Source organism: Telopea speciosissima, chromosome 2 (assembly GCF_018873765.1).
Source record: "Telopea speciosissima isolate NSW1024214 ecotype Mountain lineage chromosome 2, Tspe_v1, whole genome shotgun sequence".
Classification (NCBI taxonomy): domain Eukaryota; kingdom Viridiplantae; phylum Streptophyta; class Magnoliopsida; order Proteales; family Proteaceae; genus Telopea; species Telopea speciosissima.
Window position 1 is genome coordinate 70,990,506 of NC_057917.1, and position 13,135 is coordinate 71,003,640.

General features: G+C 38.3%; 1 protein-coding gene across 1 annotated transcript in view; it reads right to left on the reverse strand.

Moving 5' to 3' along the window:
* Positions 1–8,959: 8,959 nt before the first annotated feature.
* LOC122649692 (agamous-like MADS-box protein MADS2) overlaps positions 8,960–13,135 on the reverse strand; it is a 37,175-nt gene continuing 32,999 nt past the window's right edge. Inside the window, exons 3-9 of the mRNA XM_043842930.1 lie at positions 11,819–11,897; positions 11,626–11,687; positions 11,382–11,481; positions 10,306–10,347; positions 9,936–9,977; positions 9,238–9,374; positions 8,960–9,121 (exon numbers count right to left, since the gene is read on the reverse strand). Of these exons, the coding sequence (XP_043698865.1) occupies positions 9,034–9,121; positions 9,238–9,374; positions 9,936–9,977; positions 10,306–10,347; positions 11,382–11,481; positions 11,626–11,687; positions 11,819–11,897 (550 nt within the window). The 3' untranslated portion in view covers positions 8,960–9,033. The remainder of the gene's footprint in view (positions 9,122–9,237; positions 9,375–9,935; positions 9,978–10,305; positions 10,348–11,381; positions 11,482–11,625; positions 11,688–11,818; positions 11,898–13,135) is intronic.

The following is a 13,135-nucleotide window of genomic DNA, read 5'->3' on the forward strand; positions in this document are numbered from 1 at the left end:
GGTGAAAATGATCTTCTTCTAATGTAGGGATGCGTTATCCGTATATTTGCAGGTATATAATAAGTGGGACAGGAGAATTTGCATCGTCGGAGTCACTGACAGAGACGGGTTGCGGGCACCGTAATCATAGAGGACGAATAGTAAATAGAAAAGACGCTTTTTTTTAGATTGCCGTTTTTACTCAATCTGTACAATATTATTTTTAAGGCACTTTGAGAATAAGTTTCCCACTGAGTGAAAATTAGGATTAGGATTTTAATGCCTATGCCGAGAGAATCAGTGATAAGTTTTTGTTCATTGTTTTTTTTATTTCTTACCTGTCTCTAGACATCCAAGCAATCTAATCATGCTCCTTCATGATGGAGAGAGAGAGAGAGAGAGAGAGAGAGAGAGAGAGAGAGGAACAAGAACAAATAAAGGAAAAGGCGGTGGTCGTAGGGGAGGGGGTGGCTACGGTGATGGTGATGGTGATGGTGGTGAGTAGAAATAAGGGAATAAGAAGAAGAGGAGGACAAGGGCAATTTCAAAATTAACGGATTTAGTATACAAAAGTAATTTTGAAAATTCTAAAGATGATAGACGTAATTGTTTAAAATCTCAGGAATGGTAGACATAAATTTTTCTTCAATATATGATACATTGATGCACCAAAAACAAGCTTCCTAACAGAGTCAATGCAAGACTTTCCGTTGAAGTGATTGGATCAACTTCCATTCATTGTTAAAGGATCCAATGCTCTAAGAGAAGACTAATTCCAATTACAAACATGAGACCGAATCCACATGAGGAGGCGACATTCAGAAAAGTGGTGGAAAATATTTATAGAGGAATTCCCGTGGGGGTTGGGGGTTGGGGGTTGGGAGTGGGGGAGGACTAGAATGCTCTTTTGAATAAGGTCACTGGTGGAGATGAATTGGGTGATTTTTTTTGATAAACAATTGGGTGATAGCATGTCAAACAATGAAACTATGTTTGGGATGTGGTCTTTGAATCAAACATCGGCAATGTGTCTCCATTTATTTATTAGTAAATAAGAATTACCATTTTCCACTTACTATTAATTAACTATTATCCTTTATTGTTTTCTTTTCTTTGGAACTTTTTCAATCTTATCCAGCGAAACAGCTCTCCATTCCCTTATTTATATGTTCTGCTTTTGAATTTTAATGATAAGTTAAAACAGGCATGGAAGAGGAGGAGAGGGATTGGCTAAATATAGTGCAACAAGTAATTATTTTTCTTTATTAAAAGAGAGAGAATGTACTGTGCTCCCCCATTTAAGGAGAAAAGTTTTCTATGGGGGACACAAGGGCCACATTCAGACACAGTTAGGGGTGAAATGACTGTCTTGACCCTCATGAAAGTTAGAAATCCCACTGAGATGTCAGTGCGTGCACTCTCATTAGCTGTCGTGCATGTGTGGCCCCTGCGCTCACCCTTTAAGGAGAAAAGTTCTCCATTTGGGACACAAGCCGGGGCTATGCCCAGACATAGTGGGGGGGGGCGAAATGACCGCCTGGCCCCTGACGAAAGGCAAAAATTCCCCAAAGATGGTAGCACATGCGCTCTTATTGGCTGCTGCCCGTGCATGGCCCCTGCGCTCCCCCTTCATGATTTATCAATGAATTATATTGTTTCTTTATTACCCTGAATATTTTTTATTTATTTTGTTCCTGACAAGTGAGTTTGCGTTCATATTTATTTGAAATTGGGTGATGGGTGGATAATATTCCATAACAAGACAAACAACCAACATTGCAAGCTTCATTAGGTGGGTTTCACTAGGTGGGGGAGGAGAATTTAACTCGTCTCCAGGGAGTCCAGCACGCCCAGGGTGCTGCCAGCCGTTGAGCTGTGCCGCACACATCCCTTGGTGTGCGCCGAAATGTGTGCAATACAACTTAGCCACTGGATGCCCCCTGACAGCACCCTGGGCACACGCCTCCTTGGAGACGATCCTGATCCGGGGGAAGAGGAAGAAAGGGAAATATAAGACAAAAAAGAAAAGAAGACATTTCTCATGATTGATTGAAGAGTGGGTATGGCCAGACGAAGGAGAAATAAAAAAGGCAAGTCCCCATGTGTTTATTTGTAGAAACCAAAACAACAAAATGAAATTAATGGTGTCAAAATCAAATCGAAATCTTTGGTCAAAATCGAACCGTGAATGTTTACGTTGAAATTATAAAATTGTTTAATTGATGGTTCGATTTTGGCTTAAAAAATGAGACTGTTTAGTTAATAGTTCAGTTTTAGTTTAAAAATGAAGCTATTTAAAGTTTAAACTGATTAAAATTTTAAGCTATTTAAACTAATTACATTTTGATTTATATATTATATAAATGATAATTTTCAGAATCGGTTCTCTTTGGCATAGTTTATATTTATATTTTCTGACATATTTATGGATAATCAATTATGATAGGTTATGGGCTATAAGCAATAATGTTTGATTACTACTTTAACCAAAAAAAATGTTTGGTTACTATTACACATAATAGATTATATAATGCAAAATATGTTTGGTATGCTTAAGTAAAGAATATATTATATATAATAGTAGGGGCGGGTGGGGACGGGAGAAAGGGAGAGAGGCAAAAAAGATGTTTTGTTCAAATTTTTGATAATTTATCAATTTACCTGCACTTAAATAACAATTCTGCACATGTTCATTAATGGTACCCGCAAAAACAAATTTTAATAGTTTATTAGGATAAATCATAAACAACTCTTATGAATTTATGTATATTAATTTATTTCAATGAAAAATAGGAGTCATAAATCATACCAAACACATCTATTTATGTTTATGTGTCAGATAAACATAATTTTAAACTATACCAAAGAGAGCCAGACTCATATTCTCATTCCCACATTGATGAAATTATTTATGTTTTTTCAAAAAATAATCATTCAAAATTCAAAAAGATAAAATAAATATATATTAAATAATTTTTTGTCCTTTCCAATGAGAGTAGGTTTTTTTTGATACCGTTTCAGTGACACGGTACAGACAAGGGGTAAATCGATCAAATTGAAAGGTGCATCAGGGGCAAATTTGTCTGATACGACCAATCCTGCTGATACCGATCTAATACCATATCGATTTTGGAGTAGACAGATACTCATTCTAACACCATGCACTAAAACCATGGTTAGAAAGGTTTGGTTACATGGTTATGGTTCTTCGTCGATCTGATTTTTGGCTGATGTTAGATATGGATCCACCATCTAAATCAGATCTGTTTTAATAGTGTTATTTTGGATCTGGAACTGGGTATATTTGGATCTAATAGGAACTTCACCCGTTATATGCAGTAATCCATTCCTATATTTTTTGATGGTTTTAGTCATCTTCAATTCGTTTATTGACATTCTCATGCTTTGTAATTTGTTTGGTTATTAATGCATTTCCTTTCCACCCCCCACATCCTCGACAAGAAAGGGGTGTTCACAATCAAGTACTTAGAGTGCATTTGGTAACGTTCAGAACAGTGTTCTGAACAGTTCTTTTGTTCAAAAAGAACAAAAAAACGCCATTTTATGTTTGGCTTGCCGGGTCGTTTTTTTGTTCTTTGTAGAACGAACCGGTGGATTTTTTGCCAAAAGAACGTTCTTTACAGACCGTCTTGGAGACGGTCTGCAAAGAACAAAGAACGAAAGCTTGAGCAAATATCGAGCAAAACCCGTGAATCGTCAGATGCTTGAGAAAGAAACTTGCGAAGAGGAGGGGAAGAGAAGGGGAAACGAAGGAGACCACCCCATAAGAGAACCTGCAGGTACCATGCCCTCTATCTCTCTCTCGCTCTCTCCCTCACGCTCTCTCTTCCATTCTCTCTATCGCTTCCTCTCTCACCCTTTATCTCGCTCTCTCTCTCACTCTCTCTGTGTCTCGCTCTCTCTCCCTCTCTCACTCTCTATCTCGCTATCTCTCTGTCTCTCTCTGCCCCTCTCTCTCTCGATCGTTATTTTGTGATGATCTGACCAGGTCTGAATTCCCTAAAATTTGAAGGATTCAGCCGAAAGGTATGATTATGGATTTGTTGAGAAAATTGATTTTTAGGTCTGGATTTTTAGGAATGGATGTTAGGGATTTTGGGGATTTTATTCATACATAATGTGAATTTTCTGGTTTGTTTTTAGGTATGGATGTTATGGGTATAATGGATTTTGGGGATTTTATTATCTTTGAGTCATTCCGATTCTTGCTTTTGCGCCTTTCTTCTTTCCTTCTCTGTGATGATTTTATTATCTCTCTGTCTCGTTCTTTCCCTCACTTCAGTTTTTTTGTCTCAGGATTTGGAGCAACAACTTGAAGGATTCTGCGTGATCCTCTCTACCACGACCCTGTCTGCAACTGCAGTGTGAAGGTGACTCTCTCTCTCCCACTCTCTCTGTAAGGTAGCAGATCTGTAGCTCTCTGCTCTCTCTTTGTAATGGCTGTTTACTCGATTTAGTTGGGTTTTTTTTTTTGTTTTCTCTATTTACCTGAATAGAAATTGCTTTGTATTCTTGATTTTGAATAAATTTTGAATAAATTTTGTATCTGATTTTCTTCCTTATGATTTTATCCTTCTATGGTAATGCAGAGTCAGTGTTCTTCTCTATTTGCTTTTTTATTTCTTCAAAAAAAAAAAAAAAGAACATTTAAATTTTTTTGAGCAGATGATCTCTTGATTATGTTGTAAGTTGAGATTGTGGGTCTCTGTTGTTCAGTGGAATTCATGGAGTTTCAGTTGGATATTACATTGTATTATCTTTCCTTGCTTGTTTTGACTGAACTCTGTTGGATATGAAAAGTAAACTTACTGTGCATGGGTTTATGTTGGTCTGCTTCATAAAATTCAGTATAATAAAATGCTATAAGCTCATCTCATTACTATACTAGTATGAAATCCTTATTATCTTTCCTTCCTTGCCTAATAGATGATTTTTGAATTATAGGGCTGTGATGGATCCATTACATTAGACAGCGGTGCCACCATCATTAGTGATTTCTGAATTATAGGGTTGTGATGGATCCATTGTTTACAAGCCGACCAGATTGTATGTTTTTGCATGTATAGTGGTGGTCCTAGGTAGGAAGTACCACCTTACCACAAAAAAAATAGCTGGGAAGTACTCTGGGAAGAACACAGTAAATTAATTAACAATACTTTATCCTGTGTCCCCTAATCAATGAGTACTTGATGGGTCTTTAGCTCAAATTGGTAGAGCACTTGGAACATGACCATGTTCCAAGGGGATGGTGGTTCGAATCCACCAAGGCCCAATTTTTATTCAACTGTTCATAGCATTGTCAGTTATGACACTAATCCACATAAGAACCCAATTTTAATGGCATTTTCTAAATTTGGTATATTTTTATAATTACTTTGGTTATGTTAATGAGATATTTTAATTTTATGCCAAGGTAGGTAAGAGAGAAAAGAATTTTACAAGTATTTATTGGTGTAATTTAGAAGGAAATGGCAATTTTGTAATTAACATCAAATAGGGAAGAACAGGTTTTACCAAACACCATTTTCGTTCTGAACAGCGTTCTTGAGACCGTTACCAAACAGTCATTTTTGGTCTCAGAACGCCGTTCTAAACAAAGAACGCAAAAGAACGTTCTTAGTCAAGAACGCCCGTTCTTTGTTCAGACATTTACCAAACGTAGCCTTAGTAACCCAACGAAAAAACGATTGCGTCTTGCTAGCTCAGCTCACATCTTAGACTAAATGAGTGGAAAAGGAATCCAAGGGCAGGTCTTGTTTGTTTTTTATTTTTTCCGAGCTAATTATTTAGCAACAAAGTTTGACTCTCTAGAAATAAAAGAAAACTTACAATTAAGGGCGTGTTTGGTATAGTTTTTATTTTTTATTTTTACCTTAAAAAACGTTTTTGGTTGTATTTGGTATCGTTTATAGAGCTCGTTTTCATTTAAAAAATATTGAAAAAAAAAACCAAAAACCAAAAACAACTCTGGTCCAATTTGTGTGTTTTGGCCAAAAGCTATTTTTGTTCTATTTGTGTGTTCAATGTTAATGAACATATACTTGACAAAAATGAGGGTAAAAATGTCATTTGATTTTATTATTAGAAAGGCAAGCCTCACTCCCCTTCTCCTCTTCTTCTCACTCTCTTCCGTGCATCTATTCCCTACTCATCGGCTCCCCACCCCTTCCCCTACAACCCCGCCCCCTTTCATGCTCCCTCCCCCCACAAATCTCCTATCTTCCTCTCCTGCCTCAACCCCTGCAAACCCCCTGGACGGAATGAGTTACGTGATTGGCAGTACCGGATGTTGCAAAAATATTCGACGAACCAGGTTGTAACGTTGGAGCAGGTAATATGATACCGGGATTCAGTCCCATCGGTGGAGCTGCGACACACAGAAGTTGTTCCAATCGGCCTTCAATGGCGGTGAAACGCAAAGCTAACTCAGTAGTCAGCTGTTGTTGTTCCGTGGTATTCATGCATAACGATTCTAAAATCTCTTCATGGGCAGCAATGGTTTCTTCCAAGTGTTTCACAGACTCGTCTAGTTGTCGGAGGCGAGTTCCTTTAGCCATGGTAGTGGTGATAATAATCTCTCAATGAAAGCACCAATGATAAGGGGGTTAGTGGAATGCTATCTTCGAGAGTAGCTCCTCCTAGAACAAAGATAAGGAAAAGAGATTAATTCTTTCAAATTCATTCATCCTCCGAGTACAATATATATAGCATAATGGAATTCTCTGTCACAATCACACAATCACCATTAACTAATTAGAGAGGGAACCAAAGGAATCAAAACCTAACATAATGGATATGCCACTATACAAAATCCTCAAGGGCTGCAGGCCTTTTCACTTTTCTGGTGGAGCGACGTGGAGGCATGGTTGTTGGTGATGGAGACTTTGGAATAATGGAAGCCACCTCCTCAACTGTCGTGGCACTAGGCAGCATCGTATCACCCCCCCCCCCCCCCAAATCTCCCATCTTCTTCTTCCTGTCCCCTTTCAATTCTCCTCCTTCGTTCCTGGGTTGCAGAGAAAACGGAGGCCAGCAGCCGCATCGTCGTCCAAAGTGTCGTCCCTCGCCGGATTTGGACATGTTAACTGAACGCCGGGTTCTTTAAGGAGAAGAAGATGAGCAGTGGATCTTCTTCTTCTCCTTCTTTGTGACCCCCTTTCACTTTTCCTCTTCCATTCCATTTCGCTTCCCCTTGTGCTTGCGGCCATTTCAGATCTATTACTTCCCCCCCCCCCCCCAATTCCTTTATTACCATTATCAATGTTCCACTGTACAAATCCATCTCTGATCCATTCATCCATTGATACGATTTTTATGCTTTGCAATTTAACTCAAAGGGCATGGGATGCTGAGAGAGTTATAAAGAAGGCAGGTGAAGGGAACATCTCTTAACCCCTTTTTTCAAAAAGCCATTTTGTAAATAGGGATATCAAATCTATTTCTTTAAAAAAAAAAACCATTTTATGTCTATTGATTACCAAACCTTTTTTATGTTTTGATCAACAATGATTTTCGTTAATGATTTATGTTAAATAGGCAAAAATCATGATACCAGAGAGAGCCTAAGAAAAAACTCAGCAATATAGCAGATGTTCGATATCACTGATTGAGATTGGGATTGTAGAGGCCCCATACACACTGATTCTAGTATGAACTCAATATTCTCCATACTGTCTGACTCCACCTCAATAAAATCAATTCCTATTGCAAGAGCTTCCAAGAGGCCATTTCTAATCGCCAAAGCCTCCCCTTCACTAATGTCCAAGGCCTGAGCAAAGTCTGATTTTGCAAGAAGCGGCATTCCTTTGTGGCCTCGAATGCAGATATCCATCCCGACGAAAGAGTCTCCAATGGCTTTTGACGCGTCGCAATTGAGCTTGAGGTAGGGGGTCACAGGGGGTCTCCAAGCATTATTAACTGATCTTTGTATGCAGTGAACTTTAGCCACAAATTCCCGGGGGCGAGAGTGTTGAGCCTGCAAAAATTCTACTTAAGCCTTTGTTGCCGAGAGAATGATGTCTTTAACAGACCAATTGTGTTTCCCAAAAGTCAAGTCGTTTCTTGCTTTTCATAAACTCCAGGCCACAGAATTACATAGATTTGATGCCCAATTTTTATCTTTACGATCCAGCTGTGTCATATTGTTCAAGCAATTAATCCAATCCTCCATGGTGTTAAATTGAATCAAAATCAAACTTTCTTTATTGGTTTTGTTTCGGATTCTCCCTTCCCACAGAGAACTCAACCCAAACCAAAACCGCCGGAATCCACGGATTAACACCCTTACTTGTACTTTAAAACCCTAAATTACTCCGTCAACACCACCGGCCAGCTGCCCCGTCCCAATCCCTGAACTGACAGTCATAGGAAGAGTTGATGCAATCGTTGCCCATCCGTTGATTCGTTAAATTTAGACCCAGCGCATAGCCTTTCGCTACTTCCAATATCGGATTGGTACTATCCTAGGTAACGTAGTCGGTAATGAACGATCACGAGTGCCCAGTTCAAATAAGGGACAGTATCTTTCCCTTTCCCTAGCTTAGGGTATTAGTTTCTTTTTGATGTCTTGGAGAATGGAAAGGAAAAAGTTTTGGTTGTTTGTTCCCCAAATCCCTGCATCTGGCATGGAACCCTTTTAGTTCTCTTTTTAATTTTCTGGGGAAAAAAACATTTGAGTGATGTTGGTCTTGAACTTTGACCATCAAAGATTCAAAGACACAGGTGAAGGATACATGATTTTATAAGAAAGCTATTACTTCTTAGCGGCGGCACGTACGGCCGGTACATAATAAAATACTCATCATTAGGATTATTACATAGCCATCTATACTATATGGCTAGTGATCTAAATAAAAATTCTAAGAAGCTTTTTAGTCTTTCTTAGCAAAAGTAGGTTACATATTCTAGAATAGAGAGACACTCTTATTGTTCTCCACTTTGTGAATATAATTACATATTATAGATGTTTTTTTTTTTTTTTGGTTCATGAGAAAATATAAATTTTCTCAAAAGATGATCATTAACTTTGAAAATTCAAAGCATCCATCCAGGAATGAACCCATTGACGTTTTGGGTTGGAGTTGCAGCAACAGTTATGTGATCAGTATCAGCAGGATTGTATCTGTGTGATGACCAACATTTACACAAGAAGAACAATAAGAGAAATTCAAAATAATAAAGGCATAGAAACATCTATTAAAGAAGATTGTTGGGTCTCATCTTGACCAAAAATTTTACCCAATTTGCAGAGTTGAATTGCATTCCAGAGGTTGGAAGAATCCCTCTGATTGAGGTGGGTGGCGGTTGTATTGGATGTTTGCCCCGGCTGCTTCCCATGTCAGTTGAATGGTGTTTTCAGCGTTGCTTTCATCCAGCTGCAGGATACAAAAATTTAATGTGCAGCTTCACCCTTATTCTCATTTAAAAAAGATGGACTGGGTATGATGAGCCAACGAGATGGATGAGGAAATAAATGGATATGATGGAAAATTAATAAATATCCATGTTTTCAGGGAAGAGACTTTTAAGTGCAAGTTTCAATAAGTTTTATCTCACAAAATTAAAGACCCATAGTTGAACTTTGTTAGAAGATTCAGGCAGGATTTCCATTCAAACTAAGACTGTTTTTAGCAATTTCTTTAAATTTTGAGTCATACTCCTTTTCTGTTTTGCTTTAAAATATTACCTTTTATTTTGAGTCAAAACTACTTTTCTGTTTTGCTCTACAAAATTGCTTTTTTCCTCCCAAACTCTTTCTGGTTTAACCACTCGAGCTAAATATCCAGTGCATCTATCAACTACATAAGCAAGCCTAGTTCTTTAAACCCTCTTCAGATACAAGAAGAAGGAGAAGAAGAAGAAGAAGAAAAAACAGGAAAACCCTACATTTTTTCACTTGAAAATTGAACTCAAATGTTAGATAAATATATTATTACCTTCCTTCCCAAGGCTCTGTTTGCTTCTTGAAGCATATGTTCCTGCGTAAAACAATTGCTGGTTTATATGAGAATTATATAAATTTAAATAAAAATGATGAACGATTTTCCAACCCATGACACGGCAAAGGTGCGCAGTACAGTGGGCTCGAAGCCAAATGCAGGGATGGTCGCACAGTACCATGCAACATGTTACAGTGTTTGGGCTTAGTGTTTCAGAAACGATTGTTTAGTACTAAAAAAAAAAGTTTCAGAAACGATTGTCACTGTCTCCTCCTTTTAAGGCTTTAACTTTTCATGGGAAAGAAAAAAAAAATGTCCTTTCCCAAATGAAAACAGGACAGTAAATTTTCAGATATAGATACATCACCTTTCTTTGAAGATCAGAAAGTTGGTCTAACATCAACTGGGTCTGCAAGGCATGAAACTAGCAGTCAGAAGCACCAACTTATATTATTAAAGTTGTTCTCTATATATTTAACAAAGGCTTTTAATTTAAACTATGAGATGAGAGGGTTTCCTAGGGATGTGTGCGGCACAGCCCAATGGTTGGATGCTCCCTAGACGTGCTGGGCTTCCTGGAGAGAAGCTCAATCCAGGTTTCCTAAAGGGCAGTGTAAGAAGGAATCTGCACACTACAATTAATGAAGGGTCGAAAAATGTTATCTTTCATATGAGGCCCACATGGTCGGAGTAGGAAAGAATGAAAAACTTTAAATATGTTAGATCCATCAAGTAAAGGCAGGTCTCAGTGGAAGGCCTAGGGTTGTGCATTTGAGGTAAATACCTAACAGAATTAATGATAGGGTTGAAAATATAAATATCTAACCCAAAAATTCCAACTTTTGGGTGGAGGTATTCACAGGTATACAAGAGGATAGAAGGTGTTAAGGCCTTCGGGGGAACCGATGTGGAGACTGTAGTACGAAATGTGGTACACAGATGAATGGACAAGGGAAAACCCACTCTAATACCATGTAAATTTCCAACCTAAAAGCCTGAAATTTTGGATGAAAGGACTCGCATACATACGAAGGGATAGAAGGTCTCAGGATAAGGGATGTGGGACTATTCCCTCAACAGAAAAGACCAACTAAAGTGGATATAACCTGAAGGCAATTCAAAATTAGGGTTCAGATAACATCATAGCACATCCCCTAAGCTGCTTTATTTTTTTCGTTCCAAAAAAAAAAAGCAGCTGCTTTCTTTTTGTCATAATTGCAAGAAAGCAACAATGCTTCTCTTGATTCTTGAGGCTGGAACTGAAACAGTGGAACCTGATGAAACATGCGGCCATCAGACATGTTTTATCAAAGGTGATGTTAGATGTATGCTAGATCACAGCATAACCAGATTTGGCTTGTCTTTCAAATTCAATTTTCCTGTTAAGAGGTTAAGCCTCTCTCTCTTTCCGGGGATGGGGTGCTCTAAAAGGGCTTTGCTTACCTTTGTCGATCTGATTTGTTTCAAGGACATGTCAAGTTGATGCTCAAGCTGCTCAAGCTCCTTCGTATTTAGCGGGCCCAAATCTTCCCCAAGAAGGTTTCTACAGTATCCATGGTTAAAATTTGTAAGGCATAAGTAGATAAATCACTACTAAGCACAAGAAAATCGATAGCCTTCTTAACAAATAACAAAGCAATTTCCATCTAAAGGGAAAGTAGATTACGTGCCAAGGCTGAAATTTTACCTCTGGGATCTCTGCATGACCTCAACTTTTGCTTTTAGCCTCAAATACTCCTGGTAGCTGCTCTGCTTGACGACAACATGCCAAATGTTAAAACATTGTTAAGCTGCCATAAGATCAACTTACAATTGTTTTTAGTAACATAGCACGTTGATGACGAGGAAGAACACTTTGGGGGCTATGGCTTTTAGATTACCTGTGTCTCCTTTGGTGGTTGGCTGGCTTCCAGTGTACCATAACTACATTTTTGATACCGTTCAAGTGTCTTGAGCATGCTAAGATTAAGGAACAACAGAAAAGGCTGTGAGATGATAAATCCTCTCATTAAGAATATTTTTTTCCTGGGGAGGGGGAGGTGGGGTGGTCAAATTTCACATCAATTTTCATAACAGCAATGATAGAGATTCCTTTTGTTACAAAATGTTTCTTTATTATATTGTCTCGCTAAAGAAAATATAGAAAATGGGTACTCAATCTAAAGAGCAAATGTTTACTTTATAGTAAGTCTTCTTTTAAGTCCCGGACTGCAGTGTGGCAAAGGAATAATATTTGCACATCACATTCACTGGATACGAAAAGAATCCAAGGCATGTTTCGGTAACTATGCACTGTGAAATGCTAACAACTATACTGGGTGTATCCTCATATACCCTAGACATCTGCAACCGGCAACTTACTTGTTTTTCAGATTGGAAAATGTTGTCTATGTCACATAATTCATATGATAAATTTCAGCCCAACATATTCTGCCACATTGCTAAAATCAAACATCGACGAGTGATTGAAAACTCCAACGTCGATATATTGGTTTCATGCTTCCACGGCGGCCTGGTTAAGAAGGAGAACTCATGGTAGGAAGATTACACATCTCCTGAAAGGACTTGGCTCACCTTCAGCCGTAGCGGGAGCTGGAAGATCCAGCCCTGCCAAAACAGGGAGGGGTTGGTCTTTTCACAGGGTGGGGCCCACCTGTGAATTCCTCCTGAAGCCATGGATGGAATATGGGCTAAACCATTATACATGTCAGCGATAGCGCCCTCCTAATCAGGGAGTCAGCAATTCTGGTTAGGAAATTTGACATGTGCCTAATCTAGGGGTTTTGGTCTCTCTATAAAAAGTGCCACTTTGGCTGAACCAGCCCTTGACATCATTTACGTACAGAGGCAAGCCAATGAATAGTTGAAGACCTAAATAGAGTTAAAATTGAAAATTTACAATGAGAAGTTGGAAACTATCCTTTTTTTTTTTCTTTTTTCTTTTTTTGAGATGAATGAAACTATCCTAATTAGTAACCCAAAATCTGAATTTTCCTAATATTCTAAATAACCATTTCATAATCAATGAGATTGTGATGAGATAGATGCACTATATTCAGTATCTCATGCACATTATTACAAGAAAACCACTATTTTATTCCCTAATTCCGTCATGGGGCCTCTGTATGAATGTTCTTACCATATGTGCCCCAACAGTGAATGGTTCTCCACATATTAATCAGTTCAAGGTGAAGTTG